Source organism: Triturus cristatus, chromosome 4_1 (assembly GCF_964204655.1).
Source record: "Triturus cristatus chromosome 4_1, aTriCri1.1, whole genome shotgun sequence".
Classification (NCBI taxonomy): domain Eukaryota; kingdom Metazoa; phylum Chordata; class Amphibia; order Caudata; family Salamandridae; genus Triturus; species Triturus cristatus.
Genome location: NC_140585.1, coordinates 87,089,528 through 87,111,664, shown reverse-complemented (window position 1 = coordinate 87,111,664; position 22,137 = coordinate 87,089,528). Strand labels below are relative to the sequence as shown.

General features: G+C 45.0%; 1 protein-coding gene across 1 annotated transcript in view; it reads left to right on the top strand.

Moving 5' to 3' along the window:
* The window catches only part of LOC146839617 (NXPE family member 3-like), a 294,129-nt gene that overhangs the window by 259,872 nt on the left and 12,120 nt on the right, over positions 1–22,137 (top strand). The window contains exon 3 of the mRNA XM_085651695.1: positions 11,755–11,825. Coding sequence (XP_085507821.1) covers positions 11,755–11,825 — 71 coding nt within the window. The remainder of the gene's footprint in view (positions 1–11,754; positions 11,826–22,137) is intronic.

Genomic DNA, 22,137 nt, shown 5'->3' with positions numbered 1-22,137 from the left:
CTGCAGTGGGCTGTGTAGTTTTCCGGTGTTCGTTCACGTATCCAGTTTTTTTTCGAGTTTTCGGCAGGTTTGCTTGGAGGCCTGGAGGTCTTCGGTGAACCAGCTGGCTCTCCTGCTGGTGTGGGTGTTGGAGGGCTTCTTGAGTGGGGCGAGGGTGTTGGCGCAGTCGTCGATCCATTGTCTGAGGCTACGGGCTGCAGCGTCGGGGTAGGTCGGGTCTGCGGGTGGGCTCTGGGCCAGGTCGGTGGTTAGCTGGTCCTCGGTGACTTTGCTCCAGCGGCAGTGAGGCATCTGCTGGGTGCGGTGATGTGTGGTGGGTTTCCGGAAGGTGTAGTGGACGCAGCGGTGGTCGGTCTAGTGGAGTTCGGTGGTGTGGTTGAAGAAGATGTGGGGGCTTGCTGAGAAGATGGGGTCTAGCATGTGGCCGGTGGAGTGGGTGGGTGTTGTGATGAGTTGTCTGAGTCTGAGGTTGGCGAGGTTGTCGATCAGGGTGGACGAGTTGGAGTCGTTGTTGTTCTCGAGGTGGAAGTTCAGATCCCCGAGGAGGATGTAGTCCGTGGAGGCGAGGACATGTGTGCTGATGAAGTCAGCGATGGAGTCGCTGAACTGCGATCAGGGTCCGGGGGGTCTGTAGACAAGGGTACCTCTGAGGGTGTTGTTGGGGTTGGTGTGGATCTGGAAATGCAGGTGTTCGGCTGTCAAATGAACTGAATTTACGATCTCCTCAGAAGCGATGACTGTTCCACAAATCCCCCAAACTGTCGTCAGCAGCAGTCAGAACGATGAATTGCTACTGAATTCAGCTCGGGGGAATGGGGAGTGGGAAGATAAAGAAGAGAGACTGCCTCAGGTAATGGCCCTTCTTCTGTGGTTCAGCTCAGGGACCTGTAAATAAGCACAAACAAGTACTGATGTCCCTAACCTAGAAACTTAACAGGTATTACCTCATTTCTGTCCCTAATTACCTTTTTTACATTGAGGGGTAGCCTCTCTCAAGTGAATTGAAGTATTTAGATCGATTGGAAGAACTTCCTGTAAATTCACTCTGTGCACATAATGAGTTACCTTCTGTCACAAACAAGTGTAAATGTATTCAATATTGCGCAGTAAGTATATGTAAAAAATGCTGTTGTTCAAAAGGAATTTTTAAAGTTCTCCAGAAGTAAGCCCTATTCTTCTATATTGAGTCTCTCAAACAACTCTGTTTCTAATTAGCGAAGAATTGGAGCTTCAATGTCCTTCTCTGAATTAGCGCTGCATGCTAACTCTTCTACATGTGACTTGTCAAGAGTCTTAGTTCTTTTAAAGCATATTCCAGAATTGGCAGCTGAAAAGCCGGTCAGGCTGCTTACTGCTCTCAAAATGCTGCTCTCTGACTTGTTAACTGAATATTGATTTCGCGCTACCAAAAGATTAAAAAGTCCTTACTTGAATTCAGGAGATTGCCTCTCTTCACAGAAGCTTACTCCCTCACCATACCCATGTTCCAAGGCTTTTCCCCGTTCTCGACTTATGCAGGGAAACTGTCACAATTCTGTGGTACAAAGGAATCACAATTATTATTGGCATCAGGAGCACATATGCGGTAGTCTCTAATACTCTCCAAAAAACCCAACATTAAATCTTAATTCCAGTCAGAGCGGTAGAACGCTGCCGCTTCTGACAGAAAGACGGTTGAAGTGCGCCGCGCATGGCTCGCTCAGGCGCATTGTTTCTGATTGGGAATCTCGAGTCAAAACAACTAGACCGAGAACCCAATCAGGAAGTGAACTCATTTCCTTTGTTGCATTGACAAGGCGGACCTTCCGCAAAATTGCTCGTAAACCTGCCTTCCAAACAGGACTCAATTTCCGCCAATGTGGGTATTTATTCATGTTCAATCTTCTTCTCAAATAGACACAGGAGCCTACTAGAGGGGTCATGACAGTATCCCCCTCCAAGAAGCATCCCTTCATCAAAGAGGGTTTCGTTGGGTTGACCTTGTGAAAGGCTTGAGTTAGTCTTGGAGCATGAACATTACTGTGACGTTCCCAAGACCTTTCTTCTGGACCAAAATTCTTCCAATCGATCAGATAATACAATTTGCCTCTGCTAATTTTGGAGTCTAAAATTTTATTTACCTCATACTCCTCAACTGAATCCACTAATACTGGTTTTGGTGTAGCAAGAGGGCGTAATTCTGGTGGGCTTCTTTTTAAAAGGGACACATGAAATACGGGATGTACTTTTAGGTAAGGGGGCAAGTGCAGTTTTACAGTGACAGGATTTATTGTACGATCCACTGTAAAAGGACCAATAAATCTCGGTTGAAATTTTCGATTTTCTTTTAGCTTTAAATTTTTTGTTGACAGCCAAACCTTATCTCCAGTCTTAAATACCGGGGCCTCCCTTCTTTTCTTATCTGCTTGATTATTATAAGAACTTTTAGCCTTGACTAAATTTTCATTAGCTTTCACTACAGTGTCTTGTATCTCTTTTACGAACTCTGCTACAGCTGGAACTGACTTTTCCTTTTTTCGAAGATTAAACTGGGGTGTCTTCCATAGTTTAAATAAAAAGGGGTATAACCAGTAGAGGAATGCTTGGCATTGTTATAAGCGAACTCTGCTGCCCAAACCAACTCTGACCATTCTAACTTTTGATCCCGTAAATAGAGTCTTAAATATTGCTCTAGATCTTGGTTTACCCTTTCCGTTTGTCCATCAGTCTCTGGATGGAAGCTGGTGGAGTAACGGGAGTCAATTCCTAATGTTTTTGTGAAGGCTCTCCAGAAGTGTGAAACAAATTGTGATCCACGGTCTGACACTAAGACCTTTGGAATTCCGTGTAGCCTCACTATGTGTTGAGAGAATATCTGTGCTAACTGAGAAGCTCTTGGAATACCCTTTAAGGGAACAAAGTGTGCCATTTTGGAGAACATGTCTACCATAACCAGGATGGTGTTAAAACCTTGACTTGTAGGAAGGTCTACAATTAAATCCATAGAGACTGTATGCCAAGGGTGAGGGGGGGTAGGCATGGGCATTAAAAGGCCTTGTGGAGCGAAGTGATCTGATTTCCCCTCTAAACATCTCTCACAGGTGGAAACATACTGTCTTATCTGGGCTTTCATCTCCGGCCACCAAAAATTCCGCTCCACCAATTCTGAGGTCTTATGAATTCCTTTATGACCAGCAAGCAACTCATCATGACAGGACTTAAGAGCCTTCTCTTGTAATGCTTTTGTGGGAACATACAATCTATAATTCTTATATGGGAGACCTTCTCGAATTACTCTTTCTGGTTGATCTCTGGTCCACTGTCTCATCTCATCTTCCGTCATTGAATCCTTGATCTCTTGTTTTAAGTCTACACTGGAGATTGTGACTATAATTTTCTCGGCAGGGATGATGTTCTGTTTTATTTCTTGAGTTCCTGAAACATTTGCATTTATTCTGGACAATGCATCCGCTTTGGTATTACTTGTTTCTGGTCTGAGTGAGTACAAAATCAAAATCCGCAAAGAACAATGACCAACGTAATTGTCGTGCCGTCAAAGTTTGAGCTGATTTTAAGAATTGTAAGTTTCGGTGATCTGTATAAACTGTGACCTTGTGTTTTGCTCCGAGTAAATAGTGTCTCCACTCCAAAAATGCACACTTGACTGCCAACAACTCCTTGTCAGCTATCGGGTAATTACATTCAGGAGGAGTTAGCTTCCTGGAATAATAGGCCACCGGATGTAATTGGCCTGTATTACAGTGTTGTTGAGATAAAATTCCTCCAACTGCAAAGTCTGAAGCATCCGCTTCTACAAAAAATGGTTCCTCTATTCTGGGATGCAACAAAATTGGAGCCTGAGTAAAAGATCTCTTCAAATATTGAAAGGCTTCCTTTGACCAATCGAATTTGACTCCTTTCTTCAGGAGTCGAGTGAGGGGACCCACTTTGAGCGAAAAGTCGGGGATGAAATTCGAAAATCCAATAAAACTCTGGATCTCTTTCACATTTTTTGGAGGCGGCCATTCCTGGACTGCCTTGATCTTGGTGGTATCCATGCTAACTCCTTCTGGAGAAAGAACAAATCCCAGGAACTCCACCTTATCCACATGAAAGGTGCATTTCTCAAGTTTTACATAAAGATGCTTTTCAAATAGCTTAGTTAAAATGGTTTTCACATGAGAAACATGTTCTTCAACATTATTAGAGAAGATCAATATGTCGTCTATGTAGACTACTGCAATTCTGTCCAAGTACTCCCTGAGCACATCATTAACAAAATGTTGAAATGCTGCTGGGGCATTACACAACCCGTATGGCATTACTTGATATTCAAAAAGGCCAAATCGAGTGCGAAAGGCTGTCTTCCTCTCGTCTCCTGGGGCTATACGATGGCACAGAGGAGAAAGATGGGCACAACAGGCAGTCACAGGGAGGCACAGAAGAATACAAATAGCAAATACCAAAAATAAAAATACCAGCAGAGATGGCACAGAGGAGAAAGATGGGCACAACAAGCAGTCACAGGGAGGCACAAGGCAGAACAATGCGGGTGGCAAGGCGAGGCAGGCACAGGTGGAGCCGTGCAGCAGCGTGGGGAGCGCCCTGCCTGCACACCCTTCATAATTGGTGGCACCTACAGTAATTCCTCAGGACGCAACTGCCTGCTCTGGGGCACACTAGGCACCTAGTCGGTTACCTTTGCCTCATGCTATGGGCCAAACACAGATACCCCAGACTTCTTCACCACTTTTTGGGGACAGATAATCAAGGTGGGATCCACTCACATAATATGGGGAGGGGATTTCAATGTTGCTTTGCGTCCCACACTAGATAGGTCCAGCCGCCTCCCGCAGCACTATGATAACACACAAGATACCCTCTCTCAACTTTTTTTAGATCACAGACTTATAGATGCTTAAAGATATGCACACCCATCCGACAGAGAGGGCGCTTACTACACGGCTGGCCACCACACCTGGTCACGGCTGGATTATTGGTTCTGCTCTAGAGGGGTCGGCACATGGATAAACTCGGTCGAGCACTTGGCTCGCACTTACTCCGATCATGCACCTGTATGCCTGACAATAGTGCCCCCTAGCTTAATTACGACTCCACGATGTTGGAGACTAGTACCGGAGGCGCTGCAGGATATGGTGTTCCGGCGGAGGTAGGCGAAGAGATAGACAATTTCTTTACCAGAAGCAAGTGCTCGGTTGCGTATGTTAATACAGTATGGGAAGCTTTTACAGTAACTATAGAGGGCATCTGCATGGCTAAAAGTTTTGGGGTGCTCCGCGATCTACGACGCACACTACACACCCTAGAAACAGACATTAAGGCATTGGAACGTAACATGTGGACAGAGACATCGGGCACCCACAGGGCTCCCCTGCCAGAGAAAATGTCTGAATATGAAGAAACAGCAGCACGGGAAGCCAGGTTTAAGGGCAAATATTTAACGGCTCAGCGATATGGCAAGGGGGAGAGACTGGGCAAAGTGCTGGCATTGGAGATGCGATGAGCCCGATTCTCCAATTATGTGCTGGAGGTGGTGGGGGGAGATGGGGCGAGACATAGGGATAGCTGGGACATTCTGCATGCCTTCACTGAGTTCTATAAGGAATTATATACCTCACGCCAGAATGCACCTCCTGATCTGTCGCAGTATATTGCAGATATAGCTTTTGGATGGTTGGGGGATGGTCAGAGAGAATTTTTAGAGGCGCCATTCGAGGATGATGAGCTTCGTGAGGCCATCATGCAGATGGCGTCGGGGAAGGCCCCGGGCCCGACGGCATCCCAATAGAGTTTTATAAAACCTACATTGACCTCCTTCCAGTCTTAAGAGGTATTCTCGGAGGCACAAGAACTGCAGCTCCTACCCGAGTCGATGTGAGAGGCGCTCATAACCTCACTCTTAAAACCAGGAAACCCAGCAGATCGACGTGAGTCGCCCCCTCTCGCTTATAAATACCGATGCCTTGATTCTTGCTAAGTTCATTGACAACCGGCTTAAGCTTCTAATGGAAAAGCTAGTCCTGCGGACATTGTTTCCATAAGTCCAAAATGTAGACCCCAACTTGGCACTAGTGGCGGTCTTTCTAGACGCCATGAAGGCCTTTGACTCTGTAGAATGGGGGTATCTTTTCACTATACTCCAAAACATAGGGCTCCCCAATGGTTTCATGACATATATCAGACTCTTATACACAGCACCAACAGCTAAGGTTCAAATAAATGGATTGTTATCCCCGGCGATCGCACTTTCGAGGGGCACTTGCCAGGGATGCCCATTGTCCCCTTTACTATTTGCTCTCACAATGGAGCCGCTAGCTGCAAAAATCAGACAACACCATGCTGAAAAAGGGCTACAGTGTTTACTAGGCCCCATTCTTATATCATTATACGTGGATGACGTCACGCTTTATGTGAACGACCCATGACATAACCTGAACCCACTACTTTGGGAATTCGTTTGGTTTGGCGGCATATCAGGGATACATATAAATTGGTCTAAATCCCAGATTTTCCCACTGACTTCAGCTGCTACACCCTTTGACATAGATTATCCCATAGCATGGTGCACTGACGAGGTGTGATACTTGGGGATTGTGGTCACGTCAGAGCGGGATGGATCACATTACCGGCTGTGCGATCCGCTGGAATGCACACCCGCTGACTATGGTGGGCCGCATCTCCCTAATAAAAATTGTCATCTTACCTAAATTTTTATATTTATTCCTAAATATCCCATATGACCCAGGGAGACACTTTTTCGCTAGCCTCCATGCCGAGCTGATTAGGCTGGAGTATGGGGTGGCAAACAACCCCGGATAAAATGGGACACACTAGTGCGTCCATATGCACAAGGGGGATTTGACATTCCCAACTTTGAACTGTATTACCAGTGCACTCAGGCACACTTCGCTCACTACTGGTTCAACCCCCCGCTAAACACCACACGTAGCAACTGAACACTGGCTCGCACATCCCACCCCGCTTGATGGTGTAATACTCTCAACTCTTAAACCCCAAGAACTGCGTCCCACTTCTGTGGAGTAAACACTTAAAGCCTGGCAACATATAGCTAATAAAGCACAAGCACTAAGCATTTATTTGCCACTGCTTTCATTGGTATATAATCCACAGATGCCCCTGCTACAGGAGGGAGTGTTCAGAAAGATGGCTCGGACTCGAAACATTCGGCAGTGGGGCGACCTCTACTTAAATGGTAAACTTCGCTCCCTACACCAACTCTTTGCAGACCCCCAGCCCACCACAATGGAAACATTTGTATACACACGCTTAAGGCATGGGTTGAAAGATTGCACACCCGAATACCCAGCTGAGCCCGGAACGCTTGCACCACTACACCATGTCCTACGAGCACCTACAGCCTCACATTTAGTCTCCGCACTATGTCGCGCTATGTACACTGACGCTACATATTCCATGTGCGATGCCAGGGAGAAATGGTAAGCCGAATTGGAACAATCTCTAACTGACAAGCAGTGGGAATTTTGCTGCAAGCAAACTGAACATATCTTCTCAAATAGTCGCCTACGCATTATTCACTATCAATACCTTCAGCGTAGCTACTACACTCCACTAAAGCTATACAAATTTGGGTTGCGAGACACAAGCAGATGCGATAGATGCAGAGCGAAATCTGCTGACTTTCTCCATCTAGCATGGTCATGTCCAGATGAGTACGAATAGTGGACTCTGTCCTTTAATGCATTAGATCGCATGGTCTCTATGCAGATTCTGAGATCCCCTCTGGTGGCCCTACTTGGGTACACCGAACAGATTCCGGCAAAACACCACAAGTTTGTGTCCTTTGGTCTCATGCTGGCAAAGCCACAAGTGGCCTGCCGATGGGGTCGAGGGAGGGCACCTAAGTTCAAAGACTGGCTGGGAGACATGATTTTATGGCAGGATCAAACATGCTTATATGATGAACTACTTACGGTAGCATAACGCCCACGGGATATATGGAGCCCACTTCGGGCATACCTGCTGGCATATCCGGACGCTAATGACCAGGATGCATCTGTGTAACTTATGTGGCTGATTCCCCCGACCCTTGTGGTAGTCTCCCCTTTGGGACATATGTGAAATATGGGTAGTTCTTATCATGTATCATATAATGTTGTATACGCGAGCTGAACCAATGTGAACAGACCACAAGTAAACCATATAATGTTATGTTTCACTGCGGCTAAGTGTAGCAAATGTTGCAAGCTGGTCCCTTACAAATCAATGACTGTCTCTTGCACTTGTATGTGAGTCATGTATGTATCACTTTCTATAATAAAACCTTAACAAAAAAACAAAAAAAAGATCAAAATAGTGCTGGCTCTGGAATCAAGGTAGCACTGCAGGCAGTTCTAGTCCAAGAAACAAGAATTAGCTCAGGAAGCTTCTGGAAACAAAGACTATCAAAAGCTCTGGAACTCAGAAAGAAAGGAGTCACTGTTACAATGACCAACGCTGGACTGAAAGAAACCGTGACTTATAAGAGCTCACTCTGATCACATGCCTCAGGTGTGAGCAGGATAGCACCGGACAGCCATAGGTGTGCTGCATTTCTCCACCCTTCCTTGGCCTGCAGGGGTGGAGAATAAGCAGTGTGCAGAGAATTCTGGTCCAGATGCAGCAAGCATTTTTCTCATCACAAAAGGGCTGATTCGCTTCAAACTCAATTTTGCTATTCGATTAGCTATTTTGAAAGGGCGTGTTTAGGGCGTCCCTTCCAAATAGCAAATCCTAATGGTATACATTAATATTTTGTGACCGTGAATGGGGTTTAAAACATTTGCATTTTTCCACCTACTTCAAGTAAGTGGTAACCCATTCGCAAATGGGAAGGGGTCCCCAAGGGACCCCTTCCCCTTTATAAATGTTTGTAAAATAATTTTTCAGAGCAGGCAGTGGTCCCACTGTAGTGTAGTTCCTATTTCCCTTGTAGGCTCTGCGCATTGGAATAATATACACTATAGTTCTGTGCATAGGACTGAGGTCAGTGCGCTCCTATCGAGTATGTTAAACTTAATTACCTGTGTGCCAGCTAACTCAGAGGTCACTAGAAACTTCTCGAATGAACAAGAAGGGATTAGTTTCTGACAACCGCATAAACATGACAACTTTGTTTCCTTTCAGAATCTGAACGTGTCTCAGAATCGTGGAATCAATAGATAACAGTTTCACTCAATCATCAATCGTGCATGCTTAGTTTCTTCAGAGTTACACAGAACATAGGAAGACGGGCGTTTTCAATAAAGAAGGGTTTAATGAACAGTCTTAGTTCTCGTGTAAGAGATATGAGCTGTCACGATCATTAGACAGTGAGCAAGATATAATATGCACAGCGTCAGCAGTAAGAAGTAAAACTGCAACAGCATTGTCTTTTAGCTATGACCTGTATCTATATACATACACATAAAAACACAGGCTAAAGTGGATACTCATCTGGTGCTTCTAAATAATTCTACCCCAGTGTACCTAACTTGAATGTAGTGCAAGGTAGGAAGTAGGTGCTGATTTAAGCTATAGTTGGTCTGAGCTTAAGTTAGTATATTATATGAGATGCCAAGAATTTCCTTAGGTTCTAGTCAGCTCCATACCTTAGAATGAGAGAGGTGGGAATCTCTTTCCAGATCTCAAACTCTAACACCCCGCAAGGGGCGTTGGAACACTGGAAGCTGGAATCTTTGTGTGCAGGGAAGACAGCGTCTGTTCAGTGCATCAGGCGGGGAGTCGAACTCCTTCAGGACTTGCCGTGGCAAGCCGTATAGCCAAGCTGTGACGTGCCCTAATTTGCCCGGGCAAGTGAAGGTATATTTATACCTGGAAGGTGTCTAGGAATGTTAGCTTAGACGTAGTCGGGCAGAGGAAGACGTCATGAATGAACCTCTAAGGAATAGTAGTTCATGCATAATTTATGAGTTCTTGGAGAAATCCATAATCAAAGCAGGGAAAATCCCAATGGTTTAAGGTTCTGGTTTCTAAGAACTCGTTGTGACGTGGGATGGACGGATGTAGGTGACCATGCCTGTATTTGGATCTGCATGGCCAATGCCTAAATAGGGACTGGAATATTATGCCTAAGTAAAGACAAGTCGCATTGTGCCTATATAAGGACATGATTCAATCAACCTATATACGGGTATCTAAAGCAACACACACCACGGACCACTGCCTGCTCTTAATAAACGGAAAAAAACTTTTCATGTTTCTTTTAGTAAAGCATCTCATTTTCCTTTAAGTAAAATGGGCTGCTTTACAAAAAAAAAAGATTTATTTATTTATAAGCAATCCCAAAATGGTGGTCTGCTGATCACAGCATGCCACCATCCCTGTGATTTTTGCAATTCTTTGGGGGTCGCAAATTGCAATCTACCTCAATAATATTCATGAGGTAGGTCATTTGCGAACCCTTAGGAATTGCAGAAAGTGTCTTACACACTTTCATGCATGCCTTTTTACGATTCCCTAATTGCGAATTGCAAAGAGTCGCAATTAAGGAATCGTAAAACATTTTTTTGATACATATGGCCCTTTAAGTATAGGAGTTTTTAGCAAAACTGACTTGCTTCCACAAAACTGGAAATGGGTTGAATATGAATTTTATAATCATGTCCAAGAAGCTGGAAGTTAGTATATGGGAATACCAGAAGGCCCATAAGTTTATTTGAACACCAGAAACTCCCACAGGTAGGTCCCCTGATAGTGAGCACAAGAGCACTGGGAGTGACTTGTGATAGAAGGACTGCCAGAAGCTAAGGCATGAGAAGTGGGACACATCATGCTGCAACCAAGAGAAGGGGGTCCATGAGCGAGCACTTGAGACCCTGTGGCCTGACCTGGAGGAGTTCACGTTGCTGCCCAGATTTCAAGGGTGTGTAAACCTTGAATGCACAGTCAGACCAGTTCTGAACATATCACCGATGAAACTGTAGCTCTTAAAATCTAACAGTTCTGAAATGACGCAAAAAGGCTTATTACTTTGAAACAGTACAATTTTAAAAGTTATAAAATATATAGAAAGAATAATCAGCCTCAGGAAAAGTGCCACTTCCCATGTCAAAGGAGTAAGAGCAAAGAGATGCACCTGTCTGGGTGTTAGGAGATGGAGATGACCACATCAAGGAACTGGATGATGGGTGCACCTAGGCAGGGGAGAGTTAATCTGGGACACATTGAATTATGTAGAAACATCCCTGCCTACTATGTACACAGGGAGGGTGACCAGGATGTCCAACACACTTGAGTTCCTGCGCTGGAGTCACATCACATAATCTGGGTTGTAGGAGACAATAGGGACATACCTCAGAAAGCAGGTGCACCACCAGTGGCCTTGCATGGTTGTTGAGCTCACTAGAGCAAAAACTACAGTGTGTCTAGAAAACAGTCAAGAGCAGGGTTGCACAGATTTCCAAAGTCATGTAAGAGACTTTCATTGCAAGTCTATGCATGCTGTCCTTAAATTCACAGAATTGTAGAGTCTTTTATTGCTACGATGTACCATCACTTACCTTTTCAAGGTATGGAAAGGACACATTTTCAGGAACCTTCCTCCTAGCTTTCCCAGTTACATCATTATTAATATAAATACACATTGCTCCAGGTCCCAACAACATTCACCTCCTGCCACTACACAGCAGGACACATGAACATGCTTCACTGTTATGCCTGTTTGATTATCTGTCACTATTTCCCCCAAGATGTTTAAAGACAACCATCAATGATGTTTACTTTTTGTACCCACAGGAATGTTACTAAACAGTTGATTCCTGGGATTAGTTCAGCTCTTCAGGTTCTCCCCAGAGAACACGCCTTAGGTAAGTGCCAGTCCTGCACACAATTCACCAAACCAACAACTGTCAAGCTGAGAAGCATCCCAATAGTTGCTGGAGGTGGAGTGATTCCACTATAAGGCACAGTACGTGATGCGTCAAAGAGTCAGGGCCTTCAAGCATATGAATATACATATATATATATATATATATATGAAACTATAAATTACCACCTGCTGTGTTATTGTATTTCAAACAAGCACTGATAAAGGCCAACGCCAAAGCGCATCTGCTTGAAAAAAAATTATTACACCATGCCCCGCGAGTGCCCCGTGATTTGTTTGAAGAGAGATATGCATGTGGGCCCACCCCCACAACACGAAACGTCACCCGTCCTGAGTGCAGAATGGTGCTTGGTGGACCTTGGACCTGTGATATATATATATATATATACACAATTCATTAACATAAATGAAGGACTCAATAAATTACTTATTCACCAAGTATTTGTGGTGCGGCTATCTTAAAACATGTTTGATACATTTAAATCGCATTGTGTCATACCTCATATATTTATATACATACGAGATTAAAATGTGGGGATCAAATCCACAACCATCATTATGCCCTCTATGGTACCTTGTCCTTTCCACCTACGTTCCCAGGAAATAAATAATTATGCCCTGTATGGGCTTCATACATCATACCAAAAAACAAGTGATAATTGGTCATAATGCATGAATTATTAAGGATTGCCAGAATCCAGCACACTAATGACCTCTTATGACTTGTTTTTGAACTGTTAACAACAGTTAACAACATGATAATTAAACACTGAAATAACACTGAAAAACAACATTCTACAAAGGATACTAAAGGTGATTATGGGAGATGCAGTGATAGAAATGACATAGAAAAAACTTATGAAGGTGAAACAATTTAATCCTGAAGAAGGCATTACTCTAAAGATATCTGGCCGAAACACTTTGAACAATTTTTATATTTGGTGTAACTGGTAAATATTTATTAAACACTATTAAAAAATTAAAATGATTAAAATCCTCTCGAAATACAAACTAATTTTTTGTCATATTTTCAGTTGTATTAAACACACAAAACCAACTACTAAATGTTTGTATTTAGTCATTGGTTTTACATGTGTAATGCAACTGAAAATATCAGAAAAAATTATTTTGTATTTCCAGAGGTTTAGAATAATTTGTATTTTGCGTGTATTATGCACATTACGTCGTGTATGCAATGCAATAGATTCAAACATTTCTGTCTTTTGAATTAATTATCTGTCTTTTGAGATCAATCACAGTTACAGTTTGGGCCCAGTTTGCGTTTCTTGGTATTTAGATGTTAGTCACTAGAAGATAGAGGGTGATTCATGGTTATATGTGGGAAACAATCTCCAATCCCACTATAATGTGATTTTCTGTAAACCTATTGGCATTAAAGGTTACAGTGGTGTGCAATGTGGCTACGTGAAGTGCCAGGGGGCGTGGAATTGTGTGTGTGTGTGGGAGGGGGGTTGGATATGTCCTTCTCAGTCAAAGGCCCTAACCTTTCGGGGGTCCTGGCCTGGCGCCTGCTTTGTTTGCCCCTAGTGGCCTCTTACGGCCGTTGCCTGCAGCTTATCAAATGACCGCCATTGTATCTGGGGGGCACCGGGAGGTGTTTGTTTGCGCTGGCTCCTAAAAAGAGACGTGCAAATGGGGCTTATCTTAAGTGTTGGGTTAGGAGTGGCCTTTATTTCCCCAGGGAGTAAAATGTGCATTGTGCTGTGCACGGCTTTATTGGTGCAAACGCGCACGACCCGCCCCCCTTTGTGCGGTTTCCGACCTGCGGACAATAGCTGGCCCGCGGCCACGCTAAAGAGGTGCGGCTTGCCCCAAGGTCACACATTCGCTCACTCTTCACTAATCCCGCGCCAAGCTGCACATACCGTTTGTTTGCAAGCAATCTCGGCAAATCATCAAAGTTCGAAAGTATTACTACATTTAGACAAACAATGTCGAGCATCCAAGTGCGGTCTAAACAACCTCCTTCCTGCCTTTAATTACTGTACAACTAGAACAGCTACATTTAAAACAAGCATTGGCATAGCCAATAGGTCTCGCCTTTGGGACCTTATAAGTGTGTATCCATGCAACAGTTGTTGTTGCACCAAGGATATTGTTGTGCTGCATAACCAAATACTTATAAGGTCCCAAAAGCGAGACCTATTGGCTATGCCAATGCTTGTTTTTAAATGACGCCGCTCGGTGTTGCAAAATGGCTTGCAGCACCACGCCACGTCGGATTGTAGCAAGTGAGGTCCTGATTTCAGGCCTGAAGGCATAACATGGTACACAAGGATGCTTTACCTGAGGTGGCATATTATGATGGGCTAATACAACTATAAGGTCGGAAAGCTGGTTATCATATAGTGTAAAATAGCAAAAAGGTGTGTGTGTGTGTGTGTGTGTGTGTGTGTGTGTGCTGATTTCTGGGTGCAGCACTCTGTAAACCTCCTGCAGATGAGAGAATCTCTGACAGCTTCTGACACCTAACGTTGTCACCTATGAGTTTAACTCTATAGGAAAGGAGTAGGAGACAGCCACCAGTTTTCCTTTTTTCTGACAGGTTCTTCAATTCCTTTTCAGATTTAGGTAATCTATCAGGTGGGACTCCAAAAATTTAGGGGTAACACAAGTTATTATATATATTGATAAAAATTAATAAGGTTTTAAAGATTTCTTCTGGAGGAATTTGATGATTTGTCCTAAAACATTCTGGGGAATGATGGTGCCACACATTGTATTCAAAGTGCACGGGCCATTATTTATAAAACATATGGCGATTGAGCCCCAGGTATTAGGTTGGTTGGTAGTTATTAGGAATATTTTTAGATGTCAGAGTACTTAATGATACATTAAAGTAAAGCCTAATGAATCAGCAAACCAGAGAGTATGTACAGACCACTCGGTATCAGCTCAGCATTCTCCCTCACTGGATTTGGGAACAAATTCAATGATGAATTTTAAAGTGCTTGCAGCCAAGAACAAGGGCCAAATCTGCACGAGATTTGAAAAATGAACAATTTACACATGATTTGACACTTTACAGACATCTGGTCACAGGTAATTGACGTCTCAACATACTCACCAACCCCAAGGTGGGACTGGGACAGGACATAGGCCAGGACACCAAAATAAAAGACCCCTTTAGCAAATCAATGAGCTAAAAAAAGTGGCCCATATTGGAAAATCAGGGCGGTTTTGAACTTTTGAAGAACCACTGTGCAGGTGTTTTGTAAGGCATGGGTGACTGCATGCATTTGTGCTTGCTGCAGGCAATGTTTGTGGTGATGTCCTGGAAGTCAATAGTAAAAATTGTCCCACCATACCATAAAACAGGCCAACAAACTGCTACAAATACGGCCACACGCATCAGACCAGCACTTCTGGCACAGCCACTCTGCCCTATAGACAGGGCTTTAAGTGGGATGAAAAAACCGGGGGGTGTCTCAAAGAGGTGTGGCCGATGTAATTAAGGGCGTGTCTTAAAAGCATGTAAGCTAAAAATCTGTGCCACCTGATTGGTATTTTTCTGTTTCTGGCATCCAGATATATGATGCAACAAGTAATATTATACCTACAACAAGCGAGGACGATTGGCTTTGTCAATGGTTGGTAGTTGCATAAGATAAATAAGCAACAAATATGGCTTTGTTGTACATAATATTGAAAATGCTTCAGTTCTGAAATGAGGAGACTGTAAAAGAGCTAAAACGAGTCTCTTTAAAGTTACATTAAAGGCTTTGACCAGGGGTATTGCTGCAGAGCTGAGGTATGTTCTTTTTCACCCTGAGAATGAGGGTAGAAATTGAGAGCTTGCTATGGACCCGTCTAAGCACCTGCTTTTACGAACTACCGGTGCTGAGCACCGGAAGGACCCAGCCCACTTAAAGCCCTGCCTATAGACCAATCCGACTCTGACCAACCCATGTGACTAGTATTTACACAAGCAGCAACAGATGATAGGTGATATAAGCATGTACATGACCAGTGTGAGGTATGGATTGCATTTTGTGCCCAGCACGAGGTAATGCTAGCACACAAATGCCTCGCAACAATCATGAAGAGCCCCTCGTGCCCAGCAAGGTGTATAACCTGCCTCCGGATGCCAGGCATAATTTATAAATTGCCTGTGGATGACAAGGAATATGTTCGGCCAGCTACCTCGTGATGAGCAACAGTTGATGCCAGTCTCCACATGTTCAATAACAGTTAATGCCAGCCACAACATACTCCATACCTGGCAGCGCCAACCTGCAAATGATTAAAAGGTAATACCAGTGTCCACATGTCCAGACTGAAGCACGCAAACCATGCTATTGTATATATAATTCCAGATGTGAGGAGGATATTAGCTGCATGTTTTACATATGTACAACTATAATTTGAGTATTTATTTTCTATACTGCCCAAAAGAGAGAAAAAAAAAGCCCTAAGGGTAATTTTGAACTGAAGTACAATACGCTATTTGTGATCTATAGTGAAATGCAAGTATTTTTTGCAAGTTTTGTGGGTTTCGCGGCTACCTGATGGATTTAAGCATGTTCGCACATCTCTTTGTGCTGTCTCCGTTATCACTTACATTCTCGTTGCAAAAAAGCATCTCAACACAGCACAGGAGCAAAATGTTTTGTATTTTGTCCTATACCTTGAGGACATGCTCATTTCATTAATACTAAAAGAATAAAAATAAAACTAAAAGTAGGCCTTCGCTGCAGTCAAATGAAGAATTCATGTCCGGGGTGCAGCAACGCTAGGGTATTTGGAATTTTGGAATTTTGGAATTTTGGAAAGGTATTTCTAAAGCGCAGACGGTCGCTCCGGAAGGAGCATCATGGCGCTATGAGTCCTGATTCCAAGTCACAGAGTGAAGTGAGGGAGGCTAAATGGCAGCTTTGGACCAGTCGTCGGGAAGCTTGAAGATCCAGGTTTTTAGAAGCTTCCGGAATGGCTTCTCGACTGTTTGAAGCCTGAGATGCCTTGGCATATTATTCCAGGCTTTAATGGCTAAGGTGCTTAGAGTTTTGCCGCCTTTGGATTTCAGGTTGAATTTAGACAGGGTCATGAGGTTATCTTGTGAAGATCTAAGGGAGCGGCACGGAGTATAATGGGGGAAGCGTTTAGTCAGGTAGGAAGGACCGGATTTGTTGAAGGCTCGGAAGGCTTCAATGAGAATTTTGAAGAGGATTCTCTTGTGCAGGGGGAGCCAGTGTAAGGCCTTAAGGGCTGCGGAGATGGAAGATTTTCGTGGAAGTTTTAAGACAAGCCGGGCGGCAGTGTTCAAGACACTTTGTAGTTTGGCGAGGGTGGACTTTTTGGTCCCTGCCATGAGTCCGTTGCAGTAGTCCACACGGGAGAGAATGAGGGCTACCGCCACCGTTTTTCTTGAGTCAAGCGGGAGGAAGTCAAAGAATTTCCTTAAGGACTTTATTATGCCGAAGCATTTTCCTGCTGTGGTCGAGGCATGGAGATCGAAGGAGAGCTCGGAGTCGAAGAGAACCCCGAGGTTCCTGGCTGATGAAACAGTTTGTGGTGGGGCAGCAGAGTTGTCCGGCCACCACAGGGCAGGGCAGAAGGAAGCATTTTTTCCGATGGGAAGAATCTCGGTTTTATTCGAGTTGCAGCGCAGGTGATTGGTGTCCATCCATTGGAAGACTGCTGTAAGGCAGTGTTTCAGGTTGAGCTCAGCCGTGTTGGAATTGTCATCAAGAGGAATGATCAACTGAGTATCGTCGGCATAAGAGGTGACGGTTATGCCGAACGATTCTATGAGGGTAAGGAGAGGGATAAGATAGATATTGAAGAGGAGGGGACTCAGAATGGAACCCTGAGGGACACCACAGAACACCTTTTTCTCCTTGGAATGATAGGGGCCAAGGGTGACGGTTTGGTACCTGTCACTGAGGAAAGAACTAATCCAGGATAGGGCAGAGTTGGTGACACCGATATCTAAGAGTCTATTGATCAGAATGGAATGAGAAATGGTGTCGAAAGCTGCCGTGAGGTCGAGAAGGATCAAGATAGCCTTCTTCCTTTGATCTTGAAGGATTTTGATGGTATCGGTCAGTTCGATCAGGGCCGTCTCAGTGGAATGTTTCGACCGGAAGCCGGATTGCTGGGGGTGAAGTGAGTTATGTGAATCCAGGAAGGTCTTGAGCTCCTTGTGGACCAACTGTTCCGTTATTTTACCTAGTGCGGGTAAGAGGGTGATCGGGCGGAGGTTAGTCAGGTCGGAGGGGGGTTTGTTCGACTTTTTCATGAGCGGCTTGACCATCCCTTTTTTCCAAGAGCGGGGAACAGAACCGGATGAGAGGGGTTGGTTGATTATAGCATTGATGGAGGGGTTGACATCATCGATGATGAGGTGAAGAATCTTAGGTGGACAGGGGTCAGAGGGGGAGCCAGATTTGCAGGCGAGGATCGCTTCTCTGGTCTGGGACAAGGTGACAGGAGTAAAGCTTTTGAGACTATTGATAGGCTGGTTGAATTGGTCCGGGTCTAGGGGTGAAGGAACAGGGGGAGGGGGGGGGGAAATTTTTGTGAATGGAGGTGATTTTGTCATCAAAGTAGTCAGAGATTTTATCACAAAATTCTTGAGATGGAGGGATTTCCAGTTGAAGAGCTTTAGGTTTGGTAAAGGATTTAACTATTGCAAAAAGGGTTTTTTGCTTTTGACTAGCATCCTTAATGGCGTTGACCTAGTAAGTTTTTTTAGCTGATTTAATGGATGCAAGATAGATTTTCCTCTGTAGGATGTAATTCCTGTGATCGCCGTTGTCGTAGGTTCTACGCCATCTCCGTTCTGCTTTTCTGCAAAGGAGGTGAGCGGCAGTTAGGTCCGGCGTGTACCAAGGGGCCTTGTATTTAGCTGTTTTCAAGGCCCTGTCCAGTTTGTGGGGAGGGCAACGACTCGAAATTTCGTGAGTGAGCCAATTGTTGAGACCTATAGCGTCTCTGTCTATGTCACCCGAGGGGGAAGGGGCATTAGATGGGGAAAGAGGATGAAGAATGAGGTTTTTCTGGACAGTATTCCAGTTGATGGGGTGGGTGAGATGGCGCATACGTTTATTGCAAATAGGGGTGTGGCAGCTGGAAATATGAAAGGGGATTAGACAATGATCAGTCCAGATTTGAGGTAAGGGGGATAGGGAGGAGAGGGACGGAAAGTTTGAACAGATACCGTCCAGAGTGTGACCAAGGGAGTGTGTGGGAAGTTTGACGCTTTGTTGTAGTTTGAAGATGTCCAACGACTGCAGAAAGTTTCTGGTATGCGGGTCTGCTGTGGATTCGAGATGTATGTTGAAGTCTCCCAGGAGGGTAAAGTGTGGGTAGCGAAGAAGGAAGCTTCCAAGAGCGTCGTCTAACGAGTCCAAAAATTTCGTTGCATTACCAGGTGGACGATAGATAAGGCCACCGGTGAAGGAGAGCATTTGGCTAAGGTTTATGCAAAATCCTATGCCTTCTGCGTCGGTGAGGGGATCAAGGCAGAAGGTGTGACAGTTAAAGGTGTTCCTAAGGATAATTGCGACACCTCCTCCTCTGACTTTCTGTCTATCCTGCCTATGGAAGGAGTAGCCCGGGGGGAGGGCGGTGGCAATGTCTGGGTTACTGTCTTCAGTGAGCCAGGTCTCAGTGATCATGAGACAGTCCAGATCGTGGTCAATGATGAGATCGTGGATGTCCTGACTGTGTTTACACATTGACCTGGCATTTATCAGGGCACCTGTAAAGAGAGGTCGCAAGATTTTGGGGGATGTTGTCCGTTCGGCTTCTAGGTTGAGGGTCCAGTGACATTTGGAGCAGCTGGAGGAGACAAGTACCGTAGATAGATCAAATTTGCAGGGGCAGTCGAGCTTACCTCGGAGTTGGTGGAGGTCGCTAGAGGCGTACCTGAGGACTGATGGAATTTGGGCAGGGGTTCCGGCGCCTGGCGCGGTCTTAGCGCGGACGGGCGCAGACGGGCTTGCCTTAGGCGCGCCTTCGGCGCGCAAACGGCGCTCCCGCTGCGCTCGTCCGCTGCGCTTCCTATGCAAGCACATTTCTAGGGGGAGTAGGCGTGGCCTCTAGTGGGCGTGGTCGGCGAGCGCGCCCGGTGCAATGGCGGCCGCTTTGTCAATAAGCTAGCGCGACAGCGTCAACAGCGCTGTGAATTAAGAAAGAGGCTTTTTAACTGCTTGTGCCTAGAACAGTAATAAGGTGAAGCAAGTTAATAAGTGACACCACACAAATTAAAATACGATGCAAACCGAGTTTGTTTTAGTACCTCCAGCTCCCGGCTTCCGCCTCAGGACTGGGTCAGGAGTAGGAACGTTGCGCTGAAAGGTCAGCGTTTATATATGTTAAAAAGGGGGCGTGGCCTCTAGTGGGCGTGGTCGGCGAGCGCGCCAGGAGCAATGGCGGCCGCTTTGTCAATAAGATAGCGCGACAGCGTCAACAGCGCTGTGAATTAAGAAAGAGGCTTTTTAACTGCTTGTGCCTAGAACAGTAATAAGGTGAAGCAAGTCAATAAGTGACACCACACAAATTAAAATACGATGCAAACCGAGTTTGTTTTAGTACCTCCAGCTCCCGGCTTCCGCCTCAGGACTGCGTCAGGAGTAGGAACGTTGCGCTGAAAGGTCAGCGTTTATATATGTTAAAAAGGGGGCGTGGCCTCTAGTGGGCGTGGTCGGCGAGCGCGCCAGGAGCAATGGCGGCCGCTTTGTCAATAAGATAGCGCGACAGCGTCAACAGCGCTGTGAATTAAGAAAGAGGCTTTTTAACTGCTTGTGCCTAGAACAGTAATAAGGTGAAGCAAGTTAATAAGTGACACCACACAAATTAAAATACGATGCAAACCGAGTTTGTTTTAGTACCTCCAGCTCCCGGCTTCCGCCTCAGGACTGGGTCAGGAGTAGGAACGTTGCGCTGAAAGGTCAGCGTTTATATATGTTAAAAAGGGGGCGTGGCCTCTAGTGGGCGTGGTCGGCGAGCGCGCCAGGAGCAATGGCGGCCGCTTTGTCAATAAGATAGCGCGACAGCGTCAACAGCGCTGTGAATTAAGAAAGAGGCTTTTTAACTGCTTGTGCCTAGAACAGTAATAAGGTGAAGCAAGTTAATAAGTGACACCACACAAATTAAAATACGATGCAAACCGAGTTTGTTTTAGTACCTCCAGCTCCCGGCTTCCGCCTCAGGACTGGGTCAGGAGTAGGGTATTGCAGGGAAAGCAATTGCAAATAAAAGACTAATATAACATTTTGAAACCGACACGTATCAGCCAACTATTTTGCATACAAGCACCCAGAATTCCCGGCGTGCATCACGATTTTGCAGCTTTTCTGCTGGTGCGTATATCTGGTAACGTTCTCGAGATGTCTGCACTAGACAGTAATACTGTCTATGGAGCCATATGTTTCGGTTGATGTGACCGACAGGTACTAGTAAGAGGAAGATCTATTGTTAGGTTTGGCTGCATTAGTAACCAGTTGTAAATATTCTTGAGTGGAACACTGTTGCAAGTTCTTTCTTTTTTTATTCACATTTCTTTATTAAAATTCTTTGTTCTCAAAAGTACAAAAATAGTGAATAACTACCATATATCAGTCCAAAAACCGAGAGGAATGTTGTCATACAAAATAAAAGTATGCAACAGGAATAAGAAACAAGCATTGGCTCACGGAGAACATGAAAGCGGCCGCGAAAGTGAAAGTGATCGCGATCAAACATCAAAGTGGCCGTGCGGCCGTGAAAGTGATCGCGATCAAGCGTGGCCCGCACCCGCGCACAAGCACTCAAGCTCTAGGCCGGCCATGGTAGCATTTTTTTGAGCCCTCACAAAAAGTCTCTCCATGCCAGCGCATGCGCTGGGTCAGGCGAGACCTAATAAAAACTAATGCATGACTTGATCAAACATGGCTATATTTACAAATACACTCATCGTGTGTGTTTAAATAAAAAAAATATTGCCAGGCGTTTTATAGCAGCCCTAAAACATTCTGCTCATGGTCAAAGATTTTCCTAACATCCTGCCCCTCAAAATAACTTTATCGTATCAACCCGGCGTTCAGTGTAGTTTTCATTTTGCCATTATCGGCAACTTACCCCCACCCACCGTCTGAGCATGCATGCACAAATAAATACACAGGACAACGTTTGTTCTGGGAAAACATTGCTGCAGGTTTATTCCATACAAAGTATGCAATATGGTGGGTTATCTTACGGGCGATCCAAGGGTGAGCAGCTGTACCAACATATGCTGCCCCCGCCCGCCTGATAAGCCAGCACTGTGGGATACCCAGACAGTGCTACAT